Source organism: Glycine soja, chromosome 7, assembly GCF_004193775.1.
Source record: "Glycine soja cultivar W05 chromosome 7, ASM419377v2, whole genome shotgun sequence".
Lineage (NCBI taxonomy): Eukaryota > Viridiplantae > Streptophyta > Magnoliopsida > Fabales > Fabaceae > Glycine > Glycine soja.
The window spans coordinates 38,013,339-38,035,377 of record NC_041008.1 but is presented as its reverse complement, the minus strand read 5'-3'; the positions used below and the strand labels follow the sequence as shown (position 1 = coordinate 38,035,377).

Genomic DNA, 22,039 nt, shown 5'->3' with positions numbered 1-22,039 from the left:
CCTTCAACGATGGAACCCGAATCAGTAGCAAGAGATTCAACATTGTGTTCCCGATGGTACGTTATAAAAGAAAGGAGAAGATAAAAAGTGGAGAAGGAAGAGAAAAATAAAAATAAATGGATAGAACTGCACAAGTAGCTGATTTCCGCCATAACTTTTGTATTGTAAGTTTTTTCTGGTCGATGTATAATACAAATAATTTTATATTGTATCTTGTTTGACGTGTTTATGTATTTGATAAAATAATAAAAATTTTATTATAAAATTCTAGGTGCATTAATAACATATTAACATCGCAGAGACACCTCCATGGAAGTCTGGGTGCAAAGTCTGATGGCGCGAGGCCGCCACGACGACGCGACTTAGCCTCGCTAGAGTTGACCAAAATAAAAATTTAAAAAAAAAACATAATGAGAATGAGAAAGATGACGACGAGAACATTTAAATGTAACAATAAAAAGAAAAAAAAAATAATGATCAAAAAGGAAATAGTAACCGTCCATACAATCTTCACTAACAACCAAAATGTCCATGTCGACGGACAATGTATGACTATACTAAATTTAATGAGTTAGAAGTTTGTAAGTATTTATCATAATATCATTCTTTAATTTGTATTATCTCTCAATCATCTTTTAAATCAAATGTTGAACAAATATTTTTATAATATTGAATCCCTTGTTTTCTAGGGAATCAAACTCACTAAATCATAATCATTAATTTTCAAATTGTTAACCGAACTTATATAAAATGTTTTTTCACTAGTGGGAGACATCTCCAACCCTAACTTGCCTTTCTCCGTTGAATAAATAAAAATTATGAATTTTTTTACAAAAACAATAACAATTCTATGTAATGATGAATGAGTAATTTTAAGATTTTATATTTAAAAAATAGGGTTTTAAATATGAGGTTATTTATAACTATTTAGAAATGTTTCTTATTTTAAAATATTTCATTTGTTTCGCTCAATAAAGGTCTTATAAATTTTCAAATTGCGGCCCAAAACGAAACGACTTAAGCATTTATTTGATAGAGGAGAAATAGAGAGAAGGAGGAGAAATAAAAATGAATAGGTTTTAATATTGATATTTTTTTCCTTCATAAAATATTTCAAAATCAAGTCGTATGCATCCTAAGTCCTAACTACACAAATAGCTCATTTTGCAGGATAAGAAAGAAGAAATTAAAGGTTTTGTTCTATTAAATTAAACTCATATCTCACTGGAATTTGGGTTTAGTTCACATCCGATGTGAAAACTTCGTCAATAAATAATATGTAAATATATCTATAATTATTTATTAAGTTTTGAGGTCTGTTGTAATATTGATAGACTCCTGTTATCTAACTAACCAACTAAACTATCTGGTTAGAAAGAAAAATGTAAGCACCACCACCTCCCCCAAAGATTAAATATTGCTTTTCAAACATTCTCACCGCCATAAATACCATTAAAGACTAATCACGTACATTTCCTCCCATGGTCCTGCTGTCATTTTTTCTAGTTACACCCTCAACACTTTGCCTCAAAATCGGTATTAATTTCAACATGTGTTGATTCCAGTAGAATTAAGTTTAAGTTTGAATATAGTAAATCTTACAAAAGATGTCAGCTAGATTCTCAATAAAAAATTAGTCATTAGCATATAAAATTGGTAAATACTGTAATGTAAAAAATATACCATATACCGTCACAACTCACACGACATCGTTGTGATTTTTGTAACATTATATTCTGATTTTATATAATTGTTATATTTATTAGATTTATTTTCTAAATGTGAGAGCGACAATGCGGGCCTGCACAAACAGCATGCATTGCAAAAATGTATCCATCAATATGCATGCCAACAATATCCAATGTAAAATATAAGTTGCTGCCTAGGAATTAACATTGAACCGGTTTTCATTTTAAAATCTAATGACTTGCCTCGGAAACTAGTTTTCTAATGCAGATTGAGTTTTCTTAATCTTTCCTATATAAATGGCAACCACAAAATCTAAATTCATCCCAACTCTAACGTTAACATTAGAGTCAGATCACTGAAAAAAAGGATTGGAAGGGAAAGAAAAATGGCCAAATCTACCATCACCAGTTTTGCTCTGATATTCTCGTCTCTTCTCATTATGGTGCTTATAGCTGAAAGTGGATCAACTCCAACCGGTAAATCTTCAATATATTTCGAGTGTTACAGTGGTTTAATGATAATTTTTAGTATAATGTTCTCATTTCCTATACTGGGCCACACATGATTTATTCATATAGTTTTAATTTTATTTAGAGAACTTTTAATTGTTATGATGTTTATCTGATTGCGAGAGACAGTGAAAGAAGTGTGGTTTTAGAATGTAAGGATGCCATGCAGACTATAATGATGATATACTAATAAACCACTATACAATGTATATTTGCTTAAATTTGCAGTTGCAGACCCAATATGTAACACTGTTCATGGTGTGGAAGAAGCTGAAACTTGCACCAGCATCGTTCAAAGTTTCAATCTAGATGAGCGCCACTTCCTCGATATCAATCCCAATATCAACTGTAACCTTATCTTTGTTGGTCAGTGGGTGTGTGTGGATGGCAAAGTGATTTGAGTTTACGTACCAAGAATCCAAGTATCGATCCAACTTTGATTAAGTATAAGTGAATAAGTGTATGAAGAAATAAGGAGAACCTAATTTTTCCTATTTATATTATTCTATCATCACAATCAGAAGTTGTATGTTTGAATATTTGAAGAATGTATGAATTTGCTCATATCTAGTGCAGTTGTTAAATTGACGTTCGAATTCTAAATTAGTTCCTGATCGATGTTGAAACGATAGCCCGCATCAACTGCAACGGTGCAAGCAAGATTAATTATTAACATATTTTCCCACAACTATTAAACAGATGGAGAATAGAAAAAAGACATAACAAAAGTGATCAAATGCAAAATAAATGAAAAAGAAGGAAACTAAAAGGATGGAAACATAGAAACCATAGACGCGCGACATTTCAGCTCATAACTTGTCGCCGGTTAATTTCTATCCTACGCATTTTGGATAGAAAAAGTTATTATAGCATCTAGGAAAATCTGAGATTTTTGGTACAGTTATTCTTTGGATTAATAGTTGGATAAGTCTGAATACACCAAAAGAAGAAAAAAAATTAAAAGTAAGGAAGTCTAAATCAATTCATTAAGTAAAATATATGAGTTGATATAAATTTAAAAATTATTTTTTCTGTGAGAGTAACAAAATGGTCTATAATATTTTTACAAGACGAAAAAATATAATAAACTTTTAGAAATACACAATCGCATCATAGAAAAAATCAAAATACTTTCACAGGTAACTTGATTTCATTTTTTTTTATTTTAATTTGATATCCAAAATTCAATTCCTTCTTCTAGTATTGTAGCTTTCATTTTCCTTTTTTTTTTCAGTTTTATTTCAGAACTACCTTTTCTACTAATTTATTATGCTAAAGAAACAAAAGTACTTTCACGATAGATTCTTTAGTTAGACAGGTAGATCACCTTCACAGGCAACTTGATCTCATTTCCATTTTTTTATTTTAATTTGATATCCAAAATTCAATTCCTTCTTCTAGTATTCTAACTCTCATTTCCTTTTTTTTTCAGTTTTATTTCAGAACTATCTTTTTTACTAATTTATTTTATCAAAGAAACAAAAGTACTTTTCACGACAGATTCTTTAGATAGACCAGTAGATCACCTTCATAGGTATCTCAATATCATTTCCATTTTTTATTATTTTAATTTGATATCCAAAATTCAATTGCTTCTTCTAATACTATAACTTTCATTTCAAATTAATGAAGAAGAAGAAGAAGTAGTACTAGTAGTCTAATTTTGTGTAGCTAAAATAAAAAGAAAGAATTAAAAATAAAAATGAAAAAAATATATTTTTTTCAGACCAAATCCACTCTAAAATGCATGCTTTATTTGTATAATTAATAATCCAACGGCCAAAATTCAAGGCTGATGATCTTTCGTAGAGTTTGGCGTTATTAAACCTCATCGAACGCATGAATTAATTAATACAAAATTATTTATAATGATATTAAATTTAAGTTATGAGTATACAATTATATTAAATGTTTAAAAAGAAATTTATTATTTATAATGATCATATTCAACCTAATCTTGGACCATTTGACTTTTGTTGTTGTTGATTTTCAGAACGAGTTCTTGATGCAATCTGGCTAGGATCTTTTTAGATATATTGAGGATGTGTGTTCCTCTAAAAGTTGTGAAGCTATTTTATTTGCTTTGGTGTGTTCTTCTTGTTTAATTGTATGGTGGAAAATGGGCTTTGTGTAGCTTTGTTTGTTAGGTGGAAAATGGGTTTTTTTTCTAACTTTTACACGTCTTGTGCATGGAGTTGGCGTTAATAATATTTCTGATTGCTTTTAAAAAAATCTTATTTGATATGAACAAGATGACTTCCAATAAAAAATACTCGTAATTCATAAAAAGAGATGGATGAATAAATTATGTTTTAATAATATAAAATAATTTTTCATTATCATTCAATCACAAATTATTATATATAATAAATTTATTTTTTTAGTTTTAGGTCAGAGATCATAGGTATTCTCCAATTCATTTGGTCAAAAATTAATTCTGTTCGTGGTGTATATGATTGTCGTTGATTCAAAAAATTTATATATAATAAGAATCGAACACAAATTTTCTCACAAAATAAATTATTTTCATTCATTTATGTGAACGAAATAGAATCATACACCGATACATTAATCTTTTGTGTTGAATGATAAGTTTTTTGACTTTTATATCAAAGTGTTGAATAATATACTAATTTAATTTCTTATTGGCAACAATAATGTAAACTTTATATTATTAATAGTGATGACCGTTAAATTAAAAAAAAATTTGTATAAAACAAATTAAAAAGACAATTTTGTAACTCAGGATATTGGCTCCAAAAAAGTGGGCTTCTTGTACAATAGTCAGTCACAAGGTTAAACAAGGGGAGAGAAGAGGCATCAACGTGTATGACAGTTAAATGCAGTCGTCTAAGGACAATCACCATACTTTGCACTAAGACATGCATGCACACGCCAATGCAAAAAATATACAAGAATGTGCTTCCTAGAGAATTAACTAATATATATTAAGGTATAGCCAACTTTCTTTTTAAAACACAATTAATGCATGACATACCTCGAAAACTATTTGTCCCTATGCAGATTGGTTTTTTCCTATATAAACTAAAAAAGTTCAGTGTCTAAAATCGCAACACTAACTTTAGAGACACGTAATTAATAGAAAAAAGGGGATTGAAAGAGGAAGAATGGTGAAGTCTACTAACATCAATTTTGCTCTCATCTTATCATTTCTTCTCATTACGATCTTTATAGCTGAAAGTCGACCAACAGCAACAGGTAAATCTGCAATTTCATTTTTAATTTGTTAGTAATATATATATTTGACTTAAATACTTTTTCAATCCTTGCAATTTGAGTCTTTTATTAATTAGTTTTTTTGTTTTTAATTTTTACAATTTAATTATTCAAAGTGTCATTTAAGGAAATTTAAGAACAAAAAGTAAAATAAACATAGTTTATAAGAATTAAAAATAAAAAAATAATTTTATAAAAATAAAAAAAAATATATTAAATCACATGGACTAAAAATATATTTAGATGAATATATTTTGAGTCATTTTCACAGGTGCAATTGGCAAAACTTGTCTATAGCTTTTATACAATGTACTTTATTGTGGGGCTATAAATAATTATGGTAACAGAAATGATTTAGACACAATTCCTGTCATGAGGCGTGTCTAATCTTAATAGTTTTTTTTTTGTCATTTATCATAATATTGATGCGTGAAGTGTTTATCAGACTAATTTCTATAAAAAAAATTGATTGGTTAATTATTTTCTAATAATATTTTTTTATTCATAAAATTTAAACTCAACACCTTATTTAAAATATTCAAACTCAGATTCAATCAAACCTTATTATCATCTGGTGACTGGGGAGCTATAGTCCGAGAGAAGTGAGAGTTTAGAATTAATGCAACAGTGAGATATCAAGACTATAATAGATTATGTAACGATAATAATAAACCACTATCTAATCTAATAATTATTATATAAATTTTGCAGTTGCAGACCCAGTATGTAGCATAATCCATGGCGTAGTAGAAGGTGAAACTTGCTTCACCATCATTCAAAGGTTCAGTCTTGACCAACGCCAACATCAATCCTAACATCAACTGTAACACTATCTTTGTGGGACAATGGGTGTGTGTGAACGGCAAAGTCATTTGAGTCGTGTCAGCAATCCAACATATATATATATATATATATATATATATATATATATATATATATGTCTAATTGAATAAATGTATACAAATAATATTAAAATATTTCCTTGGCTTTTATGTTACAGTGTTGATTACTAGAATTAGCAGTAATAGGTAAATGGAAAGAAAAAAAAAGTTTTTTTTTTTTTTGTGAAGGAAGGGAGGACACTCCCAACCAACTAACCTTAAAACCTGCAAAGAACACGATTGAACTTACATAGGCTATGGCCAAAGAAATAAATAGAGTGATGATAAATTCATTTGTCGGGAGCAAAAAACATTTACTTTGAGCAAAATTGTATTAGAAAGTGTTACTAATAAATATTTTAACTAAAAATTTAGCACTCCAGAGACTAACTAAAAATCTGTACCTAACAATTCGGTTCATTTTATGAGTATTTTAAATTTGAATAAACAATAAAAAAATTATATTTCATTTATATTTTTTAAGTTTTGGGTCTTTACTTCCTGCACCCCCAAAAGATCCTAATGGACACAAATACTCCTCACCACCACTGACTCCCTCCTCCTCCAGGGGACAGCCGCCACCCTCTTTGATGTTATTAGGTCACTCAGAGTCACCATAGTGAACACCCCTCCACCATATTCCAAAATGGACTGGGGGAGTTGGCATCGTTGGTAGGGAAGAGGGGTATTTAACTTTTGGCTGTTTGAGGCTTTTTGGGGGTGCAGGAGGCAAAAAAAAGTGGTTGTGGGAAGTAAAAGCCTAGGTTTTGTCATCATCGATGCGTTAAGAAGCATGCTCTTCCTATCCCCTCTATCCCTCCGAAACGCAAAGCGCAAAGCGCAAAGCGCAGTTGTTGCTCTTTGAACTCGAACGAAGTTCTCCGAAGTCGAAACACTCGTTCGATTCGCTGAACTCTGAAGTTAATTTTTGTTGCGAAAATGTCGGTGGCGAAGAAGTTGATTAGATGCGTCATCCTTGACTTGGACGGCACGCTGCTCAACACAGGTTTGTTTGTTTTGTTTGTTATCATTTGCTCACTCAATCGAGTAGCTGCATATTTTTCTTTGTAATTGGGGCTTTGATGCAGATGGCATCGTAGGCAACGTTTTGAAGGTTATGTTAGGTAAATACGGAAAGGAATGGGACGGAAGAGAAGCTCAGAAGATAATTGGAACGACGCCGTTTGAGGCCGCTGCTGCGGTTGTGCAAGATTATCAACTTCCCTGCTCCGCCATTGAATTCCTCTCCGAAATTTCGCCACTCTTCTCTGACCAGTAATAATCCGTTACATCATTGTTCTTGTGCATATGGATCTTGCGTAGAGATATCTTGTCAATTGAGTTTTGAATGTGGAATCAGTTAGTTAATAATACTTGATTACTGAACTTTTAAGTTAAGGAATACACTTTCGTGACTTAAGGTAGAGGTAAACACAAGATTCACCTCTGGATATTTATTAACCCATAATGAAGCCGATATCTTAGGAAATTTGTCTTTAAACAATTAATTTGTTGTCCGAAAGCTTTGCTTGATTTGGAGATATTGAACTTAATTTCTAAGGGAACTTTTCTCTTAAAGTTTTTGCTCTGTTGGCGTTTTAGGTGGTGCAACATTAAAGCACTTCCTGGTGCTAATAGGTTGGTTAAACATTTGAAGAGTCATGGAGTTCCTATGGCCTTGGCGTCAAACTCTCCAAGGGAAAGCATCGAAGCCAAAATATCCTATCATGATGGTTGGTTTATTTCAGGAATTTTAAGCTTCTTTTGTCTTTGATTGTCTTTGTTAATGCAAGTATGGGCTTGTTTCTTCTTTTGTTTTCTTTGTGTACAGGATGGAAGAATTCTTTCTCTGTTATAATTGGTGGAGATGAAGTAAGAACAGGGAAACCTTCCCCTGAAATGTGAGATGCAATGATGTATTGTCTAGCCTTGATTACTGAGGAGTGAGCTCACTTGACTACTGTATTAGAAAGATCTTTGTCTTCTAAAAAGTTTTATGTTTTGTTTTATGATGTTAGATTCCTTGAAGCTGCTAGGAGGTTAAACATGGAGCCTTCCAGCTGTCTTGTTATTGAAGACTCTCTGTGAGTTCCTTGATTTCTGTCTTTCTCCTGGTACCAATTCCTGTTTCATATGTTTTCCTATGTCATCTCTAAGTCTTCTTTGCCGTTACTCTTTCTGATGGATTTTATTTTCTTTTATCTCTACTAAATTCATATAAAGATAACCTCTTTTCCTTTTGGTCCCTACTCTCTTCACAGGAAAAAAAAGTTTCTAAATTTTTTGGAGAATCTCTAAATATCTCTCTTTCCCTGGAGATTCTGTTTGGATTTGGTAGCCTAAGGCTTGCAATTTTGATCTTGTAATTAGATGTTTGGTTTTGAAGTAATCACCTATTGGCTGAGGACGACTGTCATGTTGATAGATTGTCCAGCCAATATTACATGCTTTTTACTTGTGGGGATGGTGGCAAATTTTTGAGGAAGTGAAGCACACATTTATTGTATTTGATGTGATTGCTGAGTGGTTAGTCAGGTGCAGTGTCTATATGAATGCGTTTAATTTGCTAAAAAAAAGGACTGGACAACACAAATGCTTGTTCCATGATCGATTTTAAAAATCTTCTTGTAAAAAGAATAAAACAAAAGATGAAGTGTAGGAAAGTATTCTAAATATTTATTGCTCAATAAACCATGGAAATATGGGACTTTTTTGTCCCAGCACCCCACTACTCAAAAGTGAAAAATACTCATCAGTTTGGCAAAACCCCATTAATTCCAATGGGGAACAATTAGCAAGCCCGACCCAAAGTTATATTCAAACATGGACAGAAAAAAAAGTGGTATTGTAACTCCTACTGTGTTGCTTTGCTTGTACTGTCCCTTGATGTATATCAAACACACCTTATGTGATTGATGAAGAGAGACTGAGTGTTTTGGATGCAATGGGACTCAACTCTTGTGATAGAAATTTGAGAGAATCCATGTAATATTTTTTTTACCCTAGCTTTACAATAGCCGAAGATTGCTTGCTTAGTTCCTACAAGGTTTCTATAAATGGATGGTGATTTTAATCCTAGACTTTTTTCTGTCTCTACTTGATACTTCCTTTTCTTCCATATCTTGTTTCTAAAATCAAGTATACTTGGCTACTCAGACCTGGGGTTACTGCAGGAAAGACTGCTGAAATGGAAGTAGTTGTTGTACCATCACTTCCAAAACAGTCGCATCTCTATACTGCAGCAGATGAGGTGATCAATTCCCTACTTGATTTGCGACTCGAAAAGTGGGGTCTGCCTCCATTTGAAGATTGTAAACCCCAAATACTTTAAGATAGTCCATTTTGTATGTGTTGTGTTTCTTTTTATTGTATGTCATTTATATTTGAACTATTATTTTAAATTATTGCAGGGGTGGAGGGAACTTTGCCCGTAGATCCCTGGTATATTGGTGGTCCTGTTGTCAAGGGATTTGGTCGTGGCTCAAAGGTACTTGGGATCCCTACAGGTTTGTTTCAACTTATTTCTTGAACAACTTTTGGTCTATTATACTGTCTTAAACAATCTGTGATAGATTATTATACTAATGGTAATTTGTACTTTCTTCCAGCCAATTTATCAACAGAGGGCTATTCAGATCTCCTTTCAGAGTATCCTGCAGGTGTTTATTTTGGTTGGGCTGGATTGTCGGCAAGAGGTGTTTTTAAAATGGTGATGAGCATTGGTTGGAATCCATATTTCAACAACAAAGAAAAGGCTATAGTAAGTGCTTTATTATATACCTCCAGCTATAACTATTTACCTATGAATTTTCATATTATCTATGCCTTTTTGTTTCAGGAACCATGGTTACTCCATGACTTTAATGAAGATTTCTATGGGGAAGAACTGCGGCTTGTTATAGTTGGTTACATACGTCCCGAGGTACAGCTGAATGAGTATTTTTTTTCTATAATTTTTCTCCCTGTCATCCTTGTACTGTCCCCCATATACTTTTCAAGTTTCACTAAAATTGGGCATTGTGCACAACAGGTCAATTTTTCATCCCTTGAAAGCTTGGTAGCTAAAATTCATGAAGATCGAAGAGTTGCTGAGAGGGCTCTTGATCTTCCCTTATATTCAAGTTTTAAGAATGATTCGTATTTGAGAAGCTCTTAGTACAATTTTTTTTATCCCTTAGCTTCTTGTCGAATAAAACCCTGGTGTTAATTGTTGTAAGTGCAAAATCCAGTTATTCAACTCGAAAGCAGTACGCATATTATACCCTATGATTCATAATCATGCCAATGCAATGTGATTTGGAACATGCATAAAGAAATACTGAAAAAAAATAAGAGTCATTGTTTGCATTTTACTATCTAAGTGCCTATTGGGGATTTTGACCTTTAATTGAGTTCCTCACATATCTTAAAGGAGATTTGCCAAAAACTTTCATGTATCCTACGTGGGTTCTATGCTCTCTATTAACAAGGAAAGGTCGTGAATCAAGATAGGGTGTCAAATGGATACCAAATTTTAAATTAAATGATGGGTAAAGGTTAAACTATAAAAACTTGTATTCAACCAATGAATTTTGAATTATTTGGAATAATGAGCTACAAAATATGTTGGATGAACCATTACCTCTGATAACAAATGGCGACAAAATTCAACGAATTTTGATTTTTTATTTTATTTTTATAGTTAGATGGATTAATTGGATTTGTACATGGATGAATTGAATGATTAGTAGATAAATGGATTGAATTCCATCTCCTAGGCCACTTTACATAATCCAAATCCGTTAATAATTTGTTAAAGTGCATTCCAGGTTAAATCAACATTTTATATTGTTTGCTTAGTAATAAAAGCTAGTTTTTTTTTTCTTTTCATGGCAGTAAGAATTTATTAAAGGACTTAGTTATTTTCACATCAACTTTGATACGTTGTGATTATACATTCTTTTATTATGGAAAAGTCAGGGTGGTTTTAAGCAGTGTCTTTTTGTGCATATTCGTAGGAAATCAAAGCAGTTGGCTGATTCCTTTGGGAAGTATGGTCTATCCTTAGACAATGATGTTTGTTTCTTCCTTCCAAAAAAAATTATGTTTGTTTCTTTAATTTTGCTCCTTATTTTGTCGTTCAGTCCTTTATGGAGGATGTTGGTGTATGTATTTGCCAAGTGAATATAAATTAAGCTTTTTAGGTCATGGCGTGTCTGCCCAACCAATTCAGAAAAAAAGAAAAAACTTTCTTTTAATAGAAAATCTTGGTCAAGAAAAAAAAAGTGTACTGGATTAAAATGAAAGTGATATAACAATAGTGACAAAAAAAATTGTGAAAATAGCATTTTCAAAATTGAATTGAATACGATATACCATTAGCCACTTAAAAAACAAATAAATGTCTTTTTGTTCCCCTTCATTCATACCACAAATGCCACCAAATTGAAGTCATAAAACACTTGTGTTTGACATAAAAATAGGAATCATGCTTCCAAGTTCCAACATCATCCGAAGGAAAACAATTGCTCCTTTTTACAAAGATGTTAATTCAATAATCTTATTTTGTTAAGCTTCACCTTGAAACTTAAATAATTGAAAAAGAGTTTATAGGAGAATAACAAAACCACTTTCATGAACTTAAATCAAATACCTTATCTTATTTTGTTAATTCTATTATCAGTTCAAGCTGACATAAAGTTAGCCTCGATCAATCAATTGCGTGTTACAAACTCATATAACACAACATCCAAACACATACAAGCACACAAACAAGCCACGGGATAACCTAATGACCTTAATGATGTTTCCCCCGAAAGACTTCAATAAACAAAACTTTTTATCTGACACATAACTCAACTCTTTCATTCTTTTCACTTCCCACTCACATACTAACTTTGACATCGAAGTCCTCATAGATTGTACCATTAGAGTGTCACCCATCACGACTCACATGTACTCTATTCTAAATTTCTTTGAAAAATTTCAATTTTTGACAGGACCTTCTTGACCCCTTTCGAGAATACATGTAAAAGTATTTTTTTTATTTTAAAATTTAGTTGTAAATACAACCTTTTTTAGAAATGACCTAAAAGAGTTATTTTTTCAATAATCACAATTTTTTTGTTTTGATTAAAAATACCATTTTTATTATAAAAATAATGTTTGAAAAATTTTGTTCACAAAAGGGGCTGAAACCATTAATCCAATGGACTTCTAAGCTCAAAATTTAAAAAAGAAGTAAACAAAAACAAAATGTTGCAAGCGTGAGGGAGTGAGTTTTTGGCGCTTATAATGAAAGCTTCGAGCACCAGCAGCGTGGTTGTGGCAGTAGCGATGGGAGAAGAAGAGCCAGAGGTGCTTGAATCGGAATCCAATGTAGTCAACGCCAACGGTAACAGCAGCAACAGCAACGAAGAATATTCCTTCCCCGTTCTTCGTTTCGATGTCTCTCCTCACAGAACCTACCATTTCCACCGCCAGTTCATCACTCCTTCCAACCCTAACAATTTCTTCAAGGCCGTTAAATGGTACTCTCACTCTTCTTCTATATCTTCCACTACCTTTTTCTCGATTCCAAATTCAACTTCTGCTTCTCTCTCATCTTAGGTCACCCGATGGTTCCTGTTTCCTCACCTCTTCCGACGACAACACTCTCCGCCTCTTCGCGCCGTAACTTGACCTTTCAACTCTCACTATCTGCTCTAATCTAGTATTTCCCTACAACTAATTGATTCACTTTCCTTTTCCCTTCTGCAGACCGGGAACCGAAAGCGACGCTCCCGTTGCTGCTTCCGGCCACGGCGACGGTAATCACGAGAGTTCTTTGTTTGTTGCAGATTCCTTTGCTGCAAATGTAGTCATGCATGAAGGAGAGTCTATACATGATTTCTGTTGGTATCCTTACATGTCTTCATCAGGTCTTTCTTTTCTCTTGGAAAATGTTTGCATTTTTTTTATAATTTAATTCTGTTTTCTCTGCTTCTTCTACTTTGATAGCTGATGATAATGTGTATGTCTATTGGTCTTTCTTGTTGGATGTTTTCAGATCTGGTGACCAATGTTTTTGCGACTACTACTCGCGACCATCCGATTCATTTATGGGATGCTACCTCGGGCCAGGTACTTCCTTTGTTACAGATTTCAGTTTTGCGCTTGAAGTGTTCTGCACAGAAGAATCTAGAAAATAATCAACATCATCGCTGCTAAGAGCCCTAGAAAGCTTTGCAAAAGTGTCAAAATTATAAAATGTAGGAATGGAATATTGAGGAGCTAGAAATTTGTAGCACCGATTGAGTAGGGATATAGCTTTTCTTGAAGTGTCAGTAATGTTACAAAGATTTTGAAAAAACTGTCACTGTCATGGTTGCGGTTTCATTGTGTTCCTTGATATTGTGAGAAATTGCGGACAAATGCGGCTACAGTTGCAGTTATGTTGCAGCCAGAGACACTCCAAAAACATTGACATTGTGGCCGAAAACATGGTTGTGGACCATTTTTTAAAACCTTGAATTTTACTGCTAAGAACTAATATTATCGGTAGCATTAAAGATACATTGTGGTTTTTGTACTGCTATTGTGGTTTCTGACCATTTGATGAAACTTGCAGTTACGTTGCACATATCGGGCATATGATGCTATGGATGAAATTACAGCTGCTTTTTCAATTGCTTTTAATCCTGCAGGGACTAAGTAAGCTACTTGTTTCTTTTCAAGGACCAATAGTTTGCAAATTGTAGATACACGATGCAATGTTTCTATGATAACTTATATTTCATGGTCACAAGTCCCACATTTTTTTCCTCTTCAACCTTTCTTAAGCTTTCTTCAGGACATTTAGGCTTGCATATGTTTGTAATCCTAGTAAATATGGCTAAATTTGTTTGTGGTCTTTTGAATTTTACTTATTTTTTGCTGGTTTTAGTCCTCGTAAATTTTTAAATGGACTGTCAGACTGTCACCATTTTTAGTGATGAAGTAGCCATGCCACATCAATGTCCATTCTAAGGTGATGTGTGTTCTGATATGCTTAGATGCATGTCACGTTATCAATAAGTGGTGACAAGGATTATTTTAAAACAAATTTTATAGGGACCAAAACCGAATAAAAAATATTTTGGAGGATGAAAACCAAATTTAACTATATTTACAAGGACTAAGCATATATTTGCTAGGACATTTAAATATATTGTCATCCATTGGGCTATTATGTTCAAACTGTTATTGGCAAATAAATATACCTTACCTAAGTAAGTTGACAGGCTTGTTATCTGACTGTGATAATCTGAGTCAACATTTAATTCTTCCTTGTTTTTCAAAATGTGGTGTATTTTTGGTTTACTTTATTGGATTGATGAATGTGTGATCGTGTAAGTTATTTAAACTCTTGCCTTGTCTTGTAGGATATTTGCTGGATACAACAAATGTATTAGGTTGTTTGATTTACATCGCCCTGGTAGAGATTTTGAATTGTATTCTACAGTAAAAGATAAAAAAGAAGGCCAAACAGGTAATTTTCAAATCAGGGCTGTTGATTTTTTTTTTGAGGGGGAGGGGGGTTTGGCGGTGGCAATGATGTCTATAAAATATACCTCATCTGAGAAAATTCTCTGGTTCAAACGGATGCATATAATTCAGTTAATATTAATGCAGGTATTATATCTGCTATGGCTTTTTCTCCATTTCCTTCTGGGATGCTAGCTTTGGGTTCTTACAATCAAACTACTGCTATTTATAGGGAGGACAACATGGAACTTTTGTACTTTTTGCATGGTCAAGAAGGTGGAATTACACATGTAAGTTAGAATTACCTGTAAATAATTGATTCTCATTATAAAATTGAGAAGAAATCCTAAATTTTTCTCTCCTTCAGGTCCAGTTTTCCAGAGATGGAAATTATTTATATACTGGAGGTCGGAAGGTAAGATTTGCATGTTTTCTTCTCTAGGTCTAGAGTTTGGTCAGGTCTATGGGTCATATACTTGTCACACAGCTGATTCTTACTTGAAGTAGTTCAATGTCTAACATTCATTATTGCTTGAAGGATCCTTACATACTCTGCTGGGATGTGCGCAAATCTGTTGATTGTGTCTACAAGTACCTACTCTCTCTCTTCACTTGACTGTGGTTTATCTTTGAATATTTTGTATGAATTGAAGAAAACTATTATGTATACGATGTTTGGAAAACTTAAATTATGGAAATTAATTTTTTTCCAAGAGCTCCCTTGGGAAGCCGTAAAACAAAACTATTTCCCCCAAACAAGATATTCCAAACATTTAATATGAAGTATACATTTTGGAAACAAGACTGAGGTAAAGTTGTGATTCAAGAGAGTAATGAAAGTAAAGCCTACTGTATAGTAAAGCCTACTGTATAGTATTGCCCTCAAAATAAAGGATTGGAATTCCTTATTGAGTTTTTCATAGACTTTCCATTTTTTAACAATCAGAGGGAACACATAATAATATGCCTCTCAAAATTCCAAAGATCCTGCTTTTTTGCATGTGAATTCCAAAGCTAAATTCCCATATCTCATTAACTGCTGATGTGTGCACTATATAGTCAATCCAAAGATCCTGCTTTTTTGCATGGTAAAGTTGCTGTTTGCTATCATATGTTTTTGTATATTTACATTATTATACTTATGAAACCTTAATTGATTCCAACTACATCGTTCCTCTTGTTTTATAGATATTTTATTTATAAATGCACACTTTTACTATTTATTCCATAACTTACATGCTGGAAGCTGAGTGGATGCATCTTTTCACCTTGTTACTAGGTTATACAGATCATCAGAAAACACCAATCAGCGGATACTGTTTGATATTGACCCTTCTGGAAAGTATCTTGGTACAGGTGGCCAGGTATCTTCTTCCTTGAGCATTCCTGTTATCTAGCAATATCAATGGTCGTCAATTAATATCCAGTTTATGTTTTTAAATTAATATATTTTCATTATTTTTTGGTTACAGGATGGTTTAGTACATATATATAATCTCCAAACTGGGCAGTGGGTGTCAAGTTTCGAGGCTGCTTTAGGTACTTAAGTTATTTACTCTTAAAAGATTCTGGTGTTATATTTTGTCCCAATCTTGGCTTTGATCTCATTTTTCATGCCACCTTTATCATATCTATTAATTTCTGAAGTATTTTGCCTTATTCAGAACAACATCTGCAATATATTTATTCTCAGTGTGTGTTTCTGTAGTACTTCAAATTGTTTTTGGCTTCATCTTCCACTTTTCCACTATTTCTTGAAGGCCATAGTTAAACTATCTAAACTTTTGTATTGCGGCAATTATATCTTTGAGACCATCCCAATTGCCAAATTTATTGTGATTTGTTTCAACTTAGCTTATCCCACCATTTTGATAATATCCTTATTTTTTACAGTTATTCCTCGGGTTGTCTCAAGTTCACTTTCCAAATTCCTTTTTTCCCCCCTTATTATGCTTTTGTTGTTATCCTCATCCTCATGTTTTAACAATGTAGTGATCAAACTGTTGATGACATTCTAAGTACAAATGATTTATCTGTTTAAAGAGATGGTCATGGTACTTGCATGATCTGGTTGAGTTCTTAGCAGTATAATCATTTCCTTATCTGCACGTGTATCCTACATTCTTTGCTCTCTTCCTCTCTGGTTTTTAGATTCTGATCATCTTCTAAATGTCAGTCCCTTGTAATGTAAAGAGGCAAGATTTTGCTACATGAATTAATATTCACTATTGTACTTTTTGTGGGCGAATGTTTACATTAATCCAGACCCATGGATGCTTAATTCTTGCAATATAGCCTGTATTAGGACTTCATAGGTATTTACATAGTATTGAAACAATGTATATATAACAGGACCACTTGTACTAACTTTATGACTATAATATATATTAATTTTGCTGATAAAACAAATATTCACTATTGTACTTGTAACATATTGAGCAGACATCAAATTAGAAACCCTGTATTTTCTTGAAACCTCTTCTTACATAAAGATATTCAATTTTTTGAGTAATATGCTGTTTACGAGTTAGTAATCAGCAGCTGATAGTAGATTCTGTGTGTACATATAATAAGCTTTACTTTTATTGTTTGTTGTGCAGACACAGTTAATGGTTTCTCATTCCATCCATTTCTACCCCATGCTGTATCATCCTCAGGCCACCGAAGATTTGTAATTCCAGATGATGGCAATGAAGAATTTTGCTTGACTGGTATCATTAATATAATATTATAAACATGCAGACACCCCTTACCCCCCAAGGGTTTTCTATTTCTTTTGTTTCATCATTGGTCAGGTTTATTATTGGCATGGTTTTAAACAAGTTACCTAATTTTATATCATTTCGATGGAACTATAGATTTCAGGAAATTCTGAGAAAACCTTATATTTTTTCTGTGCTACTTAAAGTAGTTTCACAAGTTTTGCTGGTTTTCATTGATAATTTTGTCCATGTTTAATAATATAGGTCGTGAAAACTGCCTCTCAATGTGGACTTTCTGTTGTGATTCAATGATGGAGACAGATTTGAAGAACGATGGCAGTTTCAATAATCAGTCTGAGAGTAGGTGCTTGGACTGAAATTCATTAATGTTTTTGCGGCCACCTTGTACTGATTAGGTAAAAGAAGTTTGTTTTGTAGGCTTGTAGCCAATGATCAAAACGGTTCACTGTTCAATTGTTCCGTGTTTGACAAAAAAACCAAGCTAAGTTTTGCATATATATCTCATTATCCTGTAAATGTAAATTTCTAATTGATTGGACTTATTTGCCTGTCATTTTGTTGTGAGATGTTTGCTACTGTTTTTTACTTGCTAATCAAGTTTCACCCCTCACTCCGGCCGGCAATACGTTTCCTTCCCTTTTATGAGAATCATTTTTTCTTTAACAGTCACGTGGAAAGCTGTCTTTATACTTGGGATTTAAAGTTGTCTTCGATTATTATATACAACAAGAAGAAACACTGGTGAACTTAGCCAAAGAAAATAATGGTAGGCATCTGTTAGTTGGTTGACTAGACGGACATGGACGTGAAAGTATTATTGAGGCCCTCTCGAGGATAACCAGGACTGCTTTAAGAGCATTTCACTGTAACATGCTAATATCTAAATATACAATATTATTAGGTTTATTGGAGATTAGTGTCAAAAGTGGTAAAAGGAATTCGATCCAGCAACTAACCCTTTATTTCTGCACTTTACGGCAATATTTTATGCTGAAAAAAGTCACATACATTATTGATCACTTTATAAGGTCGGTGGAATCTGGAGGAAAGAATATTATGGTGACTTGTACAAACTCAACGGATGCATAATGTTTTGTTGACTCCAGAATATTGCAATTACAATTACAGGATATAAATTGTTTTATTTATTTATTTTGAATATGATCTTAGAGCTTGGAATTTTCTTTTGTATAGCCGTCTCTCGACATTTATGATTAAAAATTGAGAAGTTAATGCGGGATAATGGTTATGGATAATTGAATTTGTTATTAAACAGGTTAACTCAAAATGTGATTTTTCTCAAGTTGTATGAGAAATTTTAGCGAGTTTTCGGCAACTTCATGATTCTTTCCTAGTGGGTATTCTCTTTCCGTGAAGTTTTGTAACAGTTGCGAACGGATCTTCATTTAACATTTATATATTTCTATTTCATTATAAATTTATCTTCATGCTACAATATTTAAACATGCTTTATGATAAATCATAGAATTCCTTTAAACATTTAAATGGTACGAGAAAATGGTGGGAAACAATAAGAAAAGAAAAATAAAACAGAAAAGCAAAACGTGAATAAGAAAATAGAATAGAAAAAAGGAAAATATCGTTCGGTGTTATTTGTTATCCTGTTAGAGAAAGAAAAATATTGAATTATTTATTAAAAGTGTATAAAATAGGTTCAGTGGAACCCTTCCAAAAGTGAGAAAGGATATAATGTGGGATGCGTGAAAATAAAATAAAAGTTCTACTTTTATGGTGCAGTCATGAAGCTAAATTCATTTAATTGGAGTGGTCACGAAGAGTAATTAATCTCAAATATTTTTTTGGTTTCTAATATATATATATATATATATATATATATATATATATATATATATATTAATATTTATTTACTTTGTTAATCTTATTTCTTTATAATATAATTGTTATTATAATATTTAACCTATTACATAAAATATATGTATAATATTTCTTATCGAATAGATGTCATCGTAACTAATATAATCAGTGTAATTAAAATATTTACTAAATTAATAATAAGTCTAATATAAAGATTTTAATATAAAGATTAAGATAATTTAAATATAATATTAAGTTAATCTTGACTATTTAGATTACTCAAATAATATTTAAATCTTGAATTTGTTTACTGATTAATATTTCGTTTCGTTGTTCTTTATTGACAGAACAATGCAGAATAATGATCAAATGTAAATATAATTTTTCATAAATTTCTCCAAATCTATAGTTTTTAAAGTCATAATAGTTTATCAAGTATTACTATATTTCATTATTTGTTATTTATTTTAACTATGATAAATTTAGAAAAAACAATATGATCCATTTTATTTTACAATTAAGAAAATATTATTATAATTATGATTTAAAACATATTTATTGAATTATTACTTTTTCACTTTTCCTTTAATGAGGCTGTATTGTATGATTGAAGGATTCAACGTTGAGTTATTATAACCATTATTTTAGTTATTTGTTTCTAGTATTTGTTAGTCATATGAAACATAAAAGAAAGGTGAAATAAACAAATTGTTATTATGTTTTGAATAATGTAATGTGTTTTATTTTACCAGCAATTTCATATTTATTATTTGTTTTCAAAATACAATAGTTCTCAACAAATTGTTATTTACTGTCAAAGTACATGCAAAACAAAATCACAGTTGGCAAAGATTTTCAAACACTCTTAGCTTGTATACAGCACGAGTAAAAAAAATAGTAATATATATAATATTATAGAAAAAATAATTGAACATATTTCATTGCTTGTACAAAAGAAAAACAGATCCCATTTTTTAAATTATTAGATTTTATTTCAATCAAATTTGGATTCAAGTAAACCAAGCAAGACTAAATTAAATTCTTCCAAAACTACCAAGTAAATAGAATTTCTCAAGTGACATTATTATTACTAGTTGGAAACATACACAAGAAAAAAAAATCTTAGAAATATTTCAGGAATAAAAAAAAAAGAAAAAATTATGTACAGTACTATGATAATTAATAATCACAAATCTTCCTTAATTAAATCAAACAATATATATATATATATATATATATATATATATATATTTAAGAAAGCGTACCAACAAAATAATAAATATTAAATTTGAATGATTTTTTACCTTTAAAGAATTCTTCTTAATTCTTTATAAAATACATCATCTATAATTTCTTGTCTTTTCAAAAATTACAAAATAAATCATACAATGTCATCTATATGTTGGAAGGTGATTTCCATGTAAATTAAAAGTAGTTAGTTAAAGAATTAAATAAATCTCAAAAACCAAGATTCTTTGTTTTTATATGAAAATTGCTAATATGACATTTATTACTTGATGTTATATTTTATATTGGAAAAAAAAACTATCAATTAGAAATGATTAAAACTGTCAAAATTTTAAGACTACATGTATGCATTAAATTAACACAAATAATTATTTTAAAATAATCTCATTATATTACCTTATCTTTTGATAGTATAGTTTTTTTTTTGCCATTTTTTAAAGTTAAATTTTATCCACTCTTACATTTATATGAAATCTCAGTCATTTAATAAATTTTATGAATATAATATGTTTTTATTATACATTGGATATCTTTTTTTATGCTATTATATAGTGGATATTTAAAAGAATGAAAGGTGAAATAATCACTTGACAATATTAAGTTTTTTTCTCTATTTTTTTTAAAGAAGATTTCTTCCCAACTCCAGACCCTTCTTTGATTGGAGTCAATAAATTTGCATGAGGCATGTGATTAAAAATAAAATAAAAAAATTCTTGTTAACTGTGGTTAATGCACCTTCCTTGTTCTTTCTCACTAGACTTCCTCCCCCACTTAACACTTCATCTTTGTTTATCATTACATCAAAGAAAGAACAAATGTGTTGCTTTGTTTTTTACAATGGTTTTTGAGTCCCTTTGACCAAACAAGAGACAGTGGTTGAGAAAAAAAAAAAAACATAAAAGCCCCCAACTTGGATTTGTAGATGACAGTAAAAATGGTGCAACCAACCAAACACAAAACAGCAGCCGCCAGCCGCATAATAAACTCCGTCAAACCACAAAGATAAAATATTGATTGTTTTTCATTGGGCCCCACCTACTCCCATGTTCGGTTACCCACTTTTCACCGTTGATCAAGCAAGCCATCACACACGTGTTTCCCCAACAGGCTGTGATCCACTGCGGTGACGGTCCAAGATACACCCACGCGGTTACGTACACGGAACTCGCACCCTGAAAACAACCGACACGGCCGACCAAGCACCACGTCATTGACCACTTTCTTTCCATCCTCTATCACACCGCCACGTGTCCCCTTCCAACGGCTAGTTTTTGTTTTTCCCTCTCTCTATTTTTTAACCGCCATATTGCAGATAGAGAGAGAGAAAAAGTAACCTTCGATATTTCGTTCGAACTTTCCATAATTTTCTCCACGCGTATTTACTGTCATATATTATTTAATAGCCCAAAAAAAGGGACAGAATAATTAAAAA

At 31.8% G+C, this 22,039-nt stretch overlaps 2 protein-coding genes across 3 annotated transcripts; both read left to right on the top strand.

Annotated features, from left to right (window-relative positions):
* Positions 1–7,116: 7,116 nt before the first annotated feature.
* LOC114419487 (bifunctional riboflavin kinase/FMN phosphatase) lies at positions 7,117–10,671 on the top strand. Its single transcript, XM_028385163.1, has 10 exons — positions 7,117–7,322; positions 7,405–7,591; positions 7,919–8,049; positions 8,148–8,217; positions 8,335–8,400; positions 9,473–9,627; positions 9,727–9,822; positions 9,925–10,076; positions 10,155–10,238; positions 10,347–10,671. Exons 1-10 carry the CDS (start codon positions 7,256–7,258, stop codon positions 10,470–10,472), a joined length of 1,134 nt encoding a protein of 377 aa, XP_028240964.1. The 5' UTR covers positions 7,117–7,255; the 3' UTR covers positions 10,473–10,671.
* Positions 10,672–12,524: 1,853 nt separating this feature from the next.
* Positions 12,525–18,087, top strand: LOC114419486 (telomerase Cajal body protein 1). Of its 2 annotated transcripts, XM_028385162.1 has the most exons (14): positions 12,525–12,825; positions 12,905–12,967; positions 13,055–13,104; positions 13,135–13,215; positions 13,344–13,417; positions 13,905–13,987; positions 14,698–14,804; positions 14,948–15,090; positions 15,168–15,215; positions 15,339–15,391; positions 16,080–16,164; positions 16,273–16,339; positions 17,401–17,511; positions 17,767–18,087. In XM_028385162.1, exons 1-14 carry the CDS (start codon positions 12,590–12,592, stop codon positions 17,877–17,879), a joined length of 1,314 nt encoding a protein of 437 aa, XP_028240963.1. In that variant the 5' UTR covers positions 12,525–12,589; the 3' UTR covers positions 17,880–18,087. The 2 variants fall into 2 exon arrangements, with proteins under 2 accessions (XP_028240963.1, XP_028240962.1); XM_028385161.1 differs by having other exon boundaries at positions 12,526–12,825; positions 13,055–13,215.
* The last annotated feature ends 3,952 nt before the right edge of the window (positions 18,088–22,039 follow it).

What these genes read in the sequence shown, in the direction of transcription:
- LOC114419487 (XM_028385163.1), top strand. Translation starts at nt 7,256, where the DNA reads ATGTCGGTGGCGAAGAAGTTGATTAGATGCGTCATCCTTGACTTGGAC. An exon ending in TCGCCACTCTTCTCTGACCA is followed by an intron (nt 7,592 to 7,918) that starts GTAATAATCCGT and finishes TTGGCGTTTTAG; the next exon opens with GTGGTGCAACATTAAAGCAC. An exon ending in CAAAATATCCTATCATGATG is followed by an intron (nt 8,050 to 8,147) that starts GTTGGTTTATTT and finishes CTTTGTGTACAG; the next exon opens with GATGGAAGAATTCTTTCTCT.
- LOC114419486 (XM_028385161.1), top strand. Translation starts at nt 12,590, where the DNA reads ATGAAAGCTTCGAGCACCAGCAGCGTGGTTGTGGCAGTAGCGATGGGA. An exon ending in TCTGTTGATTGTGTCTACAA is followed by an intron (nt 15,392 to 16,079) that starts GTACCTACTCTC and finishes CCTTGTTACTAG; the next exon opens with GTTATACAGATCATCAGAAA. An exon ending in TGAAGAATTTTGCTTGACTG is followed by an intron (nt 17,512 to 17,766) that starts GTATCATTAATA and finishes TTAATAATATAG; the next exon opens with GTCGTGAAAACTGCCTCTCA.